This window comes from Amyelois transitella, chromosome 9, assembly GCF_032362555.1.
Source record: "Amyelois transitella isolate CPQ chromosome 9, ilAmyTran1.1, whole genome shotgun sequence".
In the NCBI taxonomy this organism is placed as follows: Eukaryota; Metazoa; Arthropoda; class Insecta; order Lepidoptera; family Pyralidae; genus Amyelois; species Amyelois transitella.
In genome coordinates, this window is record NC_083512.1 from 11084021 (window position 1) to 11097582 (window position 13562).

At 37.4% G+C, this 13562-nt stretch overlaps 2 protein-coding genes across 2 annotated transcripts; one reads left to right on the top strand and one right to left on the bottom strand.

The window, feature by feature from the left end:
* The first annotated feature begins 391 nt into the window (after window positions 1-391).
* On the top strand, window positions 392-2243 carry LOC106132503 (protoporphyrinogen oxidase). The gene has a single exon (XM_013331946.2). It carries the CDS (start codon window positions 531-533, stop codon window positions 1947-1949), a length of 1419 nt encoding a protein of 472 aa, XP_013187400.1. The 5' UTR covers window positions 392-530; the 3' UTR covers window positions 1950-2243.
* Window positions 2244-2366: 123 nt separating this feature from the next.
* LOC106132504 (dynactin subunit 4) lies at window positions 2367-10387 on the bottom strand. The gene is made up of 9 exons (XM_013331947.2): window positions 10170-10387; window positions 8634-8789; window positions 8263-8377; window positions 7097-7251; window positions 6275-6437; window positions 5412-5595; window positions 4752-4953; window positions 4171-4310; window positions 2367-3388 (listed from the first exon to the last, which is right to left on the bottom strand). Exons 1-9 carry the CDS (start codon window positions 10296-10298, stop codon window positions 3187-3189), a joined length of 1446 nt encoding a protein of 481 aa, XP_013187401.1. The 5' UTR covers window positions 10299-10387; the 3' UTR covers window positions 2367-3186.
* Window positions 10388-13562: the final 3175 nt, after the last annotated feature.

Below are 13562 nucleotides of genomic sequence, written 5' to 3' on the forward strand. Positions count from 1 at the left end.
GAGAAGGCCTATGTTCAGCAGTGGACGTCTTACGGCTGAAATGATGAATAAGATAGGAAATGATGAACGATGGAGGTATTCATATGTTAATCCTGTTGCCGTGTGGTTACCAGCGCTTAAGAATAGAACTCTCCCATAAGTGGCGATGAAGGGAATAAGCACATTAATCTATCTAGGTATCTAACGAAAAGATAACATTTGTGTGAAATATGCCAAAAAGTTAATCAATGGAAAAGTTTACAACCTTTGGGATTAATCTACATACATAAATAAAGTCACGTACAATATTTGACTTAAGTCCGTCAGTGTGGACTTAAGTTCCATAGTGATGATAAACCTAAAAAAATTCCAACATGTGCCAAACGCCAAAACAATGTCATTTTGACAGAAATCGTATCGGCGGTTTGTTCGACGTATCGCCGATGTGATTTCTCAAACAAAAATAAATTAAATTCCGCTTAAAAATCAATACAAATTTGTTTACTCATAATATAAATTATTAACAAAACAAATATTCACATTTATAAGAAATGGCTGCTATTCTAGGAGGCGGTTTAGGTGGACTTTCGACTGCTTACTATCTGCTAAAGACCAATGTTACACGGAACAGTAATCTCAAGTTATTTCTGTTGGAAGCTACAAATTACTGTGGTGGGTGGATCAAGTCTATCAAAACAAAAGACTACACATTCGAACAAGGTCCACGGACGATAAGGCCTAAAGGTATCACTGGGGTGAATACTTTGAATATGATAGAAGATTTAGGTCTCAGCGAGCACGTCGCACCGATCACTTCGGAGCACCCGGCTGCTAAGAACCGCATGATATATGTCAATCAAAATCTTTATTTACTCCCCTCCAGTTTGAAAGGTGTCTTCCAGAAAAACCTGCCATTCTCTAAACCTCTAATTTATGCACTTTTTTATGATATTTCTCAACCGCACAAACATCTACAAGATGATTCTATTTACAATTTTGTTGAAAGAAGGTTTGGTAAAGAAATAGCTGACTACGCAATTGCTCCAATGATCTGTGGCATCTGTGCAGGGGATGCCAAAGAAATATCAGTCAAATTCTTGATGAAAACTTTGTTTGAATGGGAGCAGAATCATGGCGGAGTTGTGAAGGGTATGATGAAGTCTATGTTTAGCCCTAAAACTGGTGAAGAAATAGATATTAGCAACCTGGCTAAGAGAGCACAGGAAGAGAAGTGGAATGTGTACACAATAAAAGGTGGTTTGGAAACATTCCCAGCTACATTACATGATTATTTATGTCAAAATAATGTGGATATCAACTTGAATACACGGATAAAAGAGCTACAGTTTGTAGATTCTGGTACAGTATTACTTAAAAATTGTTCAGGGGAGCTGTTCAATGCAAGTCATGTGTATTCTACAATACCTTCATATGCTCTTGCAAAGTTAGTGGAAAAACAGCATCCAGATTTGGCTCAAGAGCTCAATGAGATACCATTTGTAACAGTTGGTATTGTAAATTTGTATTTTTCATCTGAAACACCTCTAGTGACACCTGCGTTTGGCTTCTTGGTTCCTCCGATAGAAAATTCGCCAATTCTTGGTGTGGTTTTTGATTCCTTCTGCATACCGGATCAAAATGGGACTGTTCTTACTGTGATGTTGGGTGGTAAATGGTTTGAAGAAAAATTTGGAGAGAATGTCACTGAGGAAAAATTGTTTAATGTTGCTATGCAAGAAATAGGTACTATTCTCAATATCAAAGAGAAGCCAACAGTGTATCATGTGAATATTTTGCACAAATGTATTCCTCAGTATGTGATTGGTCATTACGAGAGGGTGGGGAAGATAAGAGACTATATACAAAAGAATAATTTGCCAATTTCTTTGGTCGGCAGTAGTTATGACGGTGTTGGTATAAATGATGTTATTTATTCTGCTAAAAAGCAAGTGCAAGAAGACTGCACTTAGTTATTATTAAAAATAAATATTGGTAACAGCTTTAACGCTATCTGAAAATTGGCTAGCTATGATGGTAATGGGAAAATGTAATAATTAAATGGTATGTACTTGAAATTGCAACCAAAGATGTAATTGGAGTATGCCGTTGATGAAATTAACTATAGCTAATATATCTTTGTATATAATAATAATTCTGGACTGATTAAGTAAAAAATATGGAAATATTACTGTATAAAATATGAAAGTTCATAAGTCTGATTGTTGCATTTCTAAGATTTCCAATATATTTTTTACAATATATATTTTTACGTTTTTTAATTTAAAAGTGTAGAAAAAGATGGGTAGAAGTATACTTCAAAGTAAAAAAAGACATTTTAAAAGCTGCAAATATATATTTTTGCTTTATACATACTTTATCTGTTATACCATAATTATAACCAAACAATATTGTTACACTGTGATAAATTACGTAAAAGTGTAAAATATATTTTCTGTTAATACACATAATTTTTAACTAAAATATTGCACAATTTTAGTAAAAATCAAAATGAAACCTTGCAAGATTTGAAAGTAATATATGATCCTTAAAATAAATATGACTATTTTTATTAGAAAAGCTTACCAAAATAAAATTAAAAGTAATGAGAACTCATTATACTTACAACCTAAATTCAACTTAATTCTAAGTTAAGGCTATATAAATAAATTAATAAATCAAACTTCTTAAGTTGTATCTCGTAATGGAATTCCCAATTTGCATAAGCGTGACTTAATTTAGGCACTAATTCGTTTTATATATAAAAGACTGTCCTAATAAAATAGCACACAATTTTTTTTTATATAATAATAGCAATTTTTTTTACATGTGATACTGCCAGATGGAAGATTTATAAGAATTTATTGTCTATCTAAAGTGCTGAACATTGATATTTTAAGTAACATGACAAGATCCATAGCAAAACCGCATTAACTTTCAAATAATTTACAATAATATCTAGCTAAACATTTTTGTTTCATTCTCATATAGGCTGAGCATTATAAATTGTACGCGTGAATTTAGTTTTTATGTACATATATACCTACATAGATACACGTCTAAATTCCTTGCAGGGTAGACACAGCCAACAGTCTTAAAAAGTCTGAAAGGCCACGGCTTAATAGTGGACTCGAGATTTAAATAGTGACAGACTACCCCATCGCCAACAAGGATCAATAGATTTTTTAAACTACCCTCAAAATTTTCAAACTACCCGCTAACGGTGCCCAAATCTAACAAAAGTACAGTGTGCAGCGTGTGATCGTGCGGCGGCTGCGCGGCCGGCACCGTGTTGCGGTACGAGTGCTGCACGGCCAGCGCCGCGCGCGCCGCTGTACCGGGCGCCGCCGACGGGGGCGTCTCCACCTCGAGGCGCACCGCCACCTTGTTGGATTTGCGCCAGATGATGAAACTGCGGACGTTGGAGAAATAACATTGTTTTTCTTCAATGAAAAATTATCATACTTCTCAAAGTAATTCAAGTAAGTCTGCGTAAGTTATTATCTTACTTATGCAGACTTATTTGACACAAGTGTTACAAGTTCAAACTGACCTTCGCAATTTTGCGTATTGAATCATGTTTACACATCATGTCTGAATGTGAGTGCTGGTTTCTTGCGATTCAGTTTAATTTAAGTAAGAATATTATGTATGGGGTATAAAATATATGTGTAGCAGAAGACGCACAAAAGTAGAATAAACGTTGTGGAAATGAGAGACTTAAGGGAGTATGATCGGTGTGAAATTGAGTGACAGAATAAGGAACAGCGTGATAAGAGAATGTTGTGTGGTGAAAGAAGATATTGTGACTGGAATAGAAAAGGGTATGCTTGAATGATTTGGTCCTGTCGAGAGGATGAATGGAAGTAGGTTGACTAAGCAAATATACAAAGGGAGTGTGAACCCGGACTATTTAAGTGGCATGTCCTTGGCGAAAGTACTGAGACGTCATACTGGATCTTGTGTCTATAACTAAACCCACGATCTCGTTAAATTTGTAAAAATAATCCCAATAAAATTATCGATCAGATACCGATCTTAAAATTATCTCTCATCTCTCTTACAGCTACGTTTTACATCGACGAGACGTTATATCAAAAGGTCAGGTCAAGAGTGTCTGAAACCGAAAGAAGAATGCAGGAATTGTGGCAAGGGGGAAAGGTGTGGTGTATGTGTGTATGTATGTGCACCCACCCGTCGCCGCCGCCGGCCGCGTCGTCGTCGTACTCGGCCGCGTCGTCGCGCTGCGCCAGGGAGAGCGCGCGCGCCGCGCCGCGCACGCGCACGCTCGCGCCCAGCGCCGGCGCCCGCGACACGGACTTGTACGATGCGTCCTGTGTAGGGCCAGTGTCGAATTCATTCTTTCTGTTTTCTTTTAGCTTATATTGCAGGGTAGAGAGAATCAACAGTCCCTAGAAGACTGAAAGGCCACGTTCGGCGGTATGGTGTCATGATGGAATTGAGTTGCAAATAGTGACATGTTGCTAGCCCATCACCCGGAAGAGGAATCCCAAGTTTATAAGCTAATCCCTTAGTCGCCTTTTACGACATCCATGGGAAGTGTCCTGCTGATGTGAACAGTCTTAATCTGGTCCTTCGAGCCGGATACTGAACACTGGTAAAAATACTATAATAAGACAAATTCGTTGGTATAATACCTTCTCTGAACTCTCTGTGATACTAATAAACGTGAAGAACCACAAAGTGGACAAAAAAATGGTCCTTCGAGCCGGATACCGCTCGTTAGTAGAATGATATACTGTTAACAAAATTACCTTCTCCAAATTAAGTGACTTCTCTAAACTCTTGTCTATGGTTGTCTCCTCGCTGCTCTCGACTGGTGGTAGATCTTCAGGCTGCATCAACTTTAGCTGCATCTCGTGACCCGTGGGGTTTGTCAGTTTGAGCAGTAACGCCGTCGTCTGACCGGGTTTCACTGTTTCGAAAGATATTATCTTCACTTCCGGGACGTGGTAGCTGTAATTGAGAAAGGTTTATGTAAGAACAGACATATATTTTTGTTTTTGGAAAGCGGTCCTACAGGCCCCGGTAAAGTATTGATCTAAAACCATAAGATACAAAACGAATGGTTGCGTGAAATTATAAGATCCTCTGGTTAAACATTAACTTGTTTAAACTGAAATGTGTATGTTTCTTTATAATTTTTCTATCCCCATCAGAAAAGATTCAGATTTTATTATCATGTCTCATAAAATAATTGGGTCCAGGATGTTAATCTACAAAGGTTATTCATTAATATAATATCGTTGAGTGATTATCTCTTAACACAAGTTTCGAACTTAATTCAAGCATAACTTAATCTGTGTAATTTGTCCTGTATATGCAATATATTATTTATTTATGTTACACGGCTAAAGAAGATATGCATCCCTTTTTCTATCTGTTGTTTGTTTATATTATTGAATGGTACTTACTAAGCAAGCAGTTCGATCTTAAATTTGATGGATCCAGGATTGAACTCCGGTTTAGTGAGGTTGTGGTCGCACGCTCTACACCGTTGGCTCCGTTTCACGCTGAGAAGTTTGGCGAGAGGATGGAGACGGGACACTGATGTGGGCTGCCACTCCGGGGAAGCTAGCCGCTGTGGCATGCTGGTTACTGTAAGAAAACCCGAAAATTATAAAAAAAAATAATGTGAGGTTTTAGGTCCCACGTTGGGCGCCACTATGACATACATACATTAAATCCGCCATCCGGGGGATTCCGATGAAGTCCGCCATTGTGCATTGTTATTTTTTTATTTCTTTTTATGTACTGCTAAAAATTTGTTATGTACAATAAAGTATTTACAAACAAATAAAATAACACATCAATCATCAAGACTACATCTTTCCACTTGCCACTGTCCCTGCATACTTCTTTCGCTTCATCCACATTAATAACTCTTTCATGCAATCTTGGCTATTTCGGGAACTCTTGACCTGACCTTTTGCTAGGACGTCCTCAATTTGATCAAGGTACGTTTTAGTAAACGCACTTAATTTGATCACTGTGATGTTTTAGTAAAACGTCGGGAAGTGGAACGTAGGGGAGACTGCAGCGTCACGACGTCACACTTACCAGCTGCTCATGACTTCGCCCGTGGTTAATTCCAGTACGGGTTAAGGTTGCAAAAGTTGCTTAGATCAGATGGGAGTCGCTTTGTGGAAAGCCCTACCGAATGCAGGTTTATGATTAAAAGACCGAGACCTGGGCTCCTTACAAGAGAGTTGAGGATGTGATTGGTACTAACGTTAGGGTTGAAAGAATTGGAAGAAGAATTAAGTTTGATACTCACTCTGTTTGAGGTTGATTTCCTTCGTGTACACGTCTTCCGGTAACTCCTCTACCTCTTCACTGGGCTGACTTGCCACGAATCCAGCGATGGCTGAAGACGAGCCCCCTTCAGATGGTAAACCCGCTATGTTACGCGCCATGGCGCCTGTTAGGCCTGTTTTATCCTGATATCCAGACGAATATGTTAAATTTTTGATTATATAATAAACGAAAAAAAAACAAAGATAAAAATTTTAATAAGTATCAATATGTGCCAATGGACTAAAAACTAACAAAGTGAAAATATAAATGTTGGATTTGATATGAGGCCTCAAAGCATTGAGCTAGAGGCTGCAAATGGGAACTCATGAAGATTAAAGAGAAAAATTGTTAATTATATCTGCTTCATTTGTTATCTGTACTGAACATTATCAACCATTGAATAAAAATAAATTAAATTGATGATTTCACAATATGCAGAAAACATTGTATTTTTATACAGGCAAGATTCATATAGAAATAGAATCCATTTTGCTCTGTCTTGGATATATATAAATATACTAGCTGTGCCCGTGACTTCGTTCGCGTGGAATAGTTATTTTGGGCATCATTGAAGTCCTCAAGGAGGGTGGAATTTTTCCCGTTTTTTTTCACATTTTCCATTATTTCTTCGCTACTAATAGTTGCAGCGTGATGATAAATAGCCTAAAGCCTTCCTCGATAAATGGTCTATAACACAATAAGAATTTTTCAATTCGAACCAGTAGTTCCTGAGATTAGCACGTTCAAACAAACAAACAAACTCTTTAGCTTTATAATATTAGTACAGATTCCTCATCCTCACCGTCAACGTGATGTATTTCCCCCTTATAGCGAACTTCTTCCTCTCCTTCTCCAACTTCTCCTGTTTCTCCTGCTGGGCTATAGCCTTGTAATAGTCCAGGAGCTGGTTGATGCGCGTCGCGAACGGGTTCGTGCGTTCTGGCCAACCGCCCGACGCTGCAGACATACATATAATCACGTCTATACACCTTGCGGGGTAAATAGAGCCTCAGTATTGAAAAGACTGATAGGCCAGGTTCAGCGGTTTTACTTAGTGATAAAGTTGAGGTTCAATTATAGACAGGTTGCTAGCCCATCGCCTAAATGAAGAATCCCAAGTGTATAAGCATAACCCTTAGCCTTTTACGACATCCATGGGAAAGAGATGGTGTGGTTATATTCTTTTTCTATTGTTGTAATGGCATGTATTGAAATTGCACATGAAAAATAGATTGAGGACATTGCTGCTGCATGATCTTGCTTTTAGGAAGATGAATGGCTAAAACATAAATTTAATTTTAGATCCTGCTACTTTGACATCTAGATACCAATATTATAAGTAGGTAAAGTTTGTCAATTCTAAAACGCGCACGTAACATACCATTATTTTATTTCGGAGTGACAATTTATAAATAAATAGTATAGTGCAATGCTAAAATTTTAAATCAGTTTGTAACTTTTTTTGTAACATGCTACATATCTTTGGAACCAATCATGAATTTTTTTTCCATTAAAAACATACATTACCTGTAGGTCTTATATGCTATGCATGTACCAGAGGGGGCGTCGTGGTGGACCGCTAATTTTGAATAAGCATTTTCAGATATTTTTCTGTAATTTTTTTGACAAATTGTGTTCTTTTTATCATCTTGCCAACAATGACGGCCTCGGTTGCGCAGCGGTAGTACGCTTGTCTGTGACACCGGAGGTCGAAGGTTCGAATCCCAGTCAGGGCATGATGAGAAAATAACTTTTTCTGATTGGCCTGGGTCTTGGATGTTTATCTATATAAGTATTTATTATTTATGTATCGTTGAGTTAGTATCTCGTAACACAAGTCTCGAACTTACTTCGAGGCTAACTCAATCTGTGCAATTTGTGAAAAAAAAAAAAAAACTTTCATGTTGCTTAAGATTTTCTAATAAAATAAGGGCTCTTAAAAGTTGAGCCAATAATTAGTTAACCTACCAACAGGCTGATCAGGAATCCCCACATCCCTGGAAGTCCACCGGCAGTTGAAACAAGACAGGTAGTACATTTTCTTAGGCTGCTTATTTTCCACTTTGGCATCACCCCCACCTTCCTAAAATGATAAGGTAGATAAAATTTCAACTTCTCCTACTTGACTTTTCCCATTGCTTATGACTTGAGAGTTAATAGATATTATTTGAGTGTGCCTGTGCCAATTAAGAACCCATCATGCATTTTGAATTTTTTATTTCTTTGTTATGTCAATATTGTTTGCAAAGCCACTAATAATGTTAATCAATGCACTTATAGTAAAAAAAAACCATTTTTAGAGAAATCTCCAAAAACCATCTATTCTTTGGAAGTAATACCTGTGCAGGCTGCCTCGGCTGAGCCAGTGTGGCCCGGGTAGACAGCGTGTGGAAGCAGCTCGGGCAGTCGAAGCAGCTGCTGCAACGGTTCTTCTTCAGCCGGGCCTCGGAGGATGGCATGTTCTCCAGGCAGTTAGCACAGTAGTGGGAATCAACCTGAAAATAAAGGGCAAATGTTCAGAATGAATGTATGAAGTTAAATTCAATTATGGTGTCATGGTAATTGAAAACATCTGGAAGAGATTTTAAAAAGAATTCAATGAATTTTCAAAAAGCTTTGTAAAAAAAATTGTATTATTTCAGTACACTAAATAGCCCATTCTGTTAACCAGAGTTTGAGGTAGTAAGAAATACCGGTTAAACTCTTGAAACGGGCCACCGCCGGAGAGGGGTGGCGAGGGGGGAAGGGGGATGGGGGAGGGGGTAACTCCCCCCCTCCCGTGACCCCCTCTTGCCGGAAGCCTATAGTTTTTTTTTTACGAATTTTTAAAGTTTTCATATAAAAAGTGTGCTAAAGGTCATTAACCGCCAGATGGGCAAGGGGGGGGAACGTAAGAAGGGATGAAAGGGGCGAAGGTGAGTTAAACCTAACCTATACATACTTACTATTATACTTTTTTACTCAGTTTGAACGCTCCGCTTTGGTGGTTTACACCAACCTAACCTAACCTAATCAAACCGAGTTTGATTTGTGACCAATTTGTTTCTTTTCATTGCAGGGGGCTATCGCCCCCATGCGGGGGGGCTGCGCCCCCCTGCACCCCCTGCTGTCCGTTTACCGACAGCTACTTTCAAAGTCAGTAGATAAAATGACAGTAGCACATAACCAAAACAGCGGATTGCGTTCTGTTCATAGTTAGTGTCTTTTTTGTTTTTACTTTTAAGCAAAGTTTTTGACTATATTTTGAGTGCTAAAATATATTAATTAATGTATTGTACATGTTTAATGGACAAACTAATTATTTAATACTAAATTAACACAGTTTACAATGACAAACCAAAAATATTGCGTTGTTTAGTGCAATTTTTAAGATTTTCAAAAATTCATATAAAAAAAAGGGGGGGCTTCCGGCAAAAAAAAATACTTGGGGGGGGTCATACAAACCCTCCCTCACCCTTCCCACCCCCTCCCCAACCTCTCTGGCGGTGGCCCGTTTTAAGAGTTTACATATTACATATTACTTTAAAATAACTAGATTGAAATAGAAAATCATGTATAGACTTAGAATTTCCGCGTTTCTCAACATAAGGTATATTTTATCTACTGGTAGGTGAACATAAATACAGGTCAAAGAGCTTGATTGATAAATGTATTTTCCCACAAGGGATACAATAAGCTATGAACATGTAAATAATGAGTAAGGTGTGTCATGTAGGAGCGCCTTAATTTCAAAGCAAAACTCAGATACTATTGTCTGCTTAAAATGACTTGTATGTATGTAAATATGTGATTGCGTAGATATTTAACTATTGGATGAGACGACTGAGAAATAACACATCTAATTTTCTAAAACAATTACTGTAAAAATGGGTTACCTCATGACATATGCAAAATCCACAGCGTATCTTCAAACAATGACGGCAGAAATACAAATGTGTGATTGGTTTCAGTTGTCCACAGGAACAAACATATTTCACATAGTCTGGTTGAGTTAAATATGCCATATTGATCAAAATATTTTATTTACGAAACAATTCTTTTCATAAGCGGGACAAACCGAAATGAAAATGAATTTGGCTACCTCTATAGGTATCTAATGACTTCTACTGACTGACATTGACAGTGACGGCTTGGCAATGACAACAATTTGCTAGTTTCAATAAAAAATATGAATTTAAGTTAAATTTTAACGTTTAACTTCCTACCTTATCTGGCAATTTGGTGGCGGGAATTTGAAAATGCAGTGCATGTGCAGTGATTTTATTTATTTAAATCTTTTTTACGAGTTTTGTCATTTCGGGTGTTGTTTGATATGCCTTTTTATTTTTGTAATTATGGGCTCTATAAGTAATTTTAGTAGAAAATGAAGTAGGTAGGTATGTATCAAAATTGGAAATAAAATATATGTATTCGCTGTTATCTACTAAAACTATAATAAATAAATAATAATTCTTGAAATACCTATATTTCAACAAATTAAGTGCAACATTATTCATTTCGCTTACAAAACATGCCTCTATGATGGTCAACCAAACATCGAAGTTAATTAATGTGAGCATTCTTCACACGCAAGGTCGTGTCGTGAATAAAGATACGAGCGAGTCTTATACAGCATGTTAACAGGAACCTATCCACTGCTTTCTATCGTGGCGTAACGATTGCAAAAGGACCTCACCTCCTTAATTTATGGCGGGATTGGTGGTCTTAATGTGTGCTTCATACATTTAATTGATGTTCGATATTTAAAGAAATGACAACGGTGAGAAGTTGCATCTGAATGTCGTTAAGCAAAAATCAATGAATTGACCTATCCACTCGTATATTCATTTAAAATCTTTTTCACCTACTCAATAAGTAGTTATACCATCAGACCTAAATTTCAATTCCTAGTTTTCTTAGTATTTAGGCAAGTTACTGAAATACTTACAAAAAATCACTCCTTATGATCAATCTTATTTCGATCCCAACTTATAAGTTTTAAATGCTACATTGCTTTATATTTGTAAAGCTAGTTCCTTTGTTCACTTGATAATGAACCGATTTCGATATAACTTGACAAAAATATAGTTTAAACCTTGTTCAAGGACATAGCCTACATTGATTTAGTTTCATGCGGGCAAAAGCTAGTTTGACATGAGTTGAACAAACATTTTAGCTTTGCCTTTTCTATTCCCGTCACAATATCTTTCATATTTAAATTAAACCTCAAAGTTTAAGATCAAGTAAACTGGTCTACAGAATTGAACGCTACCCACAAAGGGCCCTGGCATCTGTTACAGTATTACACAGAAGCCGGTACAATAAACATCAAAAGTCGGCGAACCAGCCGTCGTTAGCAAACACTGAACTCGCATGATCGTAATACTTAGCCATTAGGTAACTAGCAAGATGCTTTGTCAGCGTAGTGGTAAAGCTGCTAGAAATGTTCCGAATTCGATGTCCGGTAATCGTGGCGAAATGCCTTGCGACCCCATGATTACCCTTTAGCGGCCTCTGTGGTGCAGTGGTAGTGCGCTTGTCTGTGTCACCGGAGGTCCCGGGTCTTTGATGTTTATCTATATAAGTATTTATTATAAAATATAGTATCGTTGAGTTATCTCGTAACACAAGTTTCGAACTTACTTCGAGGCTAACTAACTCAATCTGTGTAATTTGTCCCGATGGCAAAGTGCTAGGAGTCCCGCACTCATCCGGGAGAAGACCCAGGGGGTGGGCGACCGTATAAAGGATATACTTATTAAGGACCCTTCGACCACATAAAATATAAATAAAAGGGGACTTATAAAACATTTCTTGTCCTTCTTCTCGAATATTATTTTGTTGGAAACTCTTACTTGATCGCTCGGGCGCAGGCCTTAGTTAGCCAGATTATACCAAGAAGCGACTCCCAGTGAGCATTCATGCTCACACATTTAGTAGCCTGCACAAACTAAATAGAGATACTATGCATCTATCGGTTTTTTCACGTTGGTTTCTCTGTCATTTCATTAATCGGTCACTTAATTATTTAAAAGCCCTCCCCGTTCTGTCATGTACTTAAACGAAAATTGTTTTTATGATATCCATCATTAACCATCATTCATCAAATTAATAAAGGGCCAAGCAACCTTGACCAAAAAAAACCACGTACGTACGACTCGAGAATTGATAACCTCCATATTTGGGGGTCGGTTGAAAAGTGCAATAATTCTCCTGTCGGCATCTTTGTCGGCATTCGGCACGCATAACGCGACATCAGCATGCAAATTCGGTGTTCCCTTTACATAAAATTGCAGACATTTTGTTGTGACATAATGCGCAATGATCTTGATTGTCCGACATGCGTGGAATGTTTATTGATTCATTAGTTTTAGGAAAATTTATAACTTGGTTTTTCCAGCTTCTTAGTTTGTGTGATTTAGTTAAGTATCTACATAGGTACCTATCTACCTCAAATCCCATAGACACAATGTTTCTGGGATTGATGTATTGTATACGCCTCATGATGAGAACAACTAGACCTAAATTACAATTTTTGACGAAAAAAAACTCTGGACTCGATAAAAAGATGTGTATATGGTAAACGTTCATAAAGGCGGGAAGATTTTTCTTTCTTTTTTTCGTTCATTATGAAAATTGCGCACAGATAACTTATTGGCGCAAACACCTCAGCTGCGAAGTTTTCGAGATGATTGAGTCGATATAGAGTTGAAGAAGACACAGAATGTACTAGCTTACTTTACATTTCTGATATGGCGTGAGACAGCGTCTTTCAGCAGATTATTTACTAATTTTTTGAGGTCTTGAACATAAAGCGCGGGGGGCTGTCAACGGAATCCTAGTAGGGACAAAATCTGTACCCTTTCCTGTATCTATCAGTTTAAGAACTAACAAAGGATGTCCGATTCTTTCATAAATGAATTATGTATTATCATTATCTCCCAATTACTTACACAACTTTTTCAATTAACAATTTCTTTTACAAAAAGGATGTATTCAAAATCCTTTATGTCCACTATTCCGGTGTGTTACGGTAATGTTGGTCGACTTGAACTTGTTTCTTCCGGAAGCCTGTTTCCGGAATATCCGGTTAGGCACTATCTGGCCTTGCTATGATTAAATCATATGAGTTTGTCTTCTATTTGATAAAAATCGTTGAACGTCGTAAAAGACAATGTGATGTAATTTTTTTTTGCTCTATTTTGGAGTTCTTGTAAAACGTGATAGTACTACTCATAATTTATTAAATGGCTTATACAGTATCGAGACATGATACCTATGTATAGTTT

Excerpts from the sequence above, each read along its gene's own strand:
- LOC106132503 (XM_013331946.2), top strand. The coding sequence starts at position 531 with ATGGCTGCTATTCTAGGAGGCGGTTTAGGTGGACTTTCGACTGCTTAC.
- LOC106132504 (XM_013331947.2), bottom strand. The coding sequence starts at position 10,298 with ATGGCATATTTAACTCAACCAGACTATGTGAAATATGTTTGTTCCTGT. Across the intron at positions 8,378-8,633 it reads AGCCGAGGCAGCCTGCACAG|GAAGGTGGGGGTGATGCCAA; the intron begins GTATTACTTCCA and ends TTATCATTTTAG. Across the intron at positions 3,389-4,170 it reads GCGGCCGGCGGCGGCGACGG|TTTCATCATCTGGCGCAAAT; the intron begins GTGGGTGCACAT and ends CAACGTCCGCAG.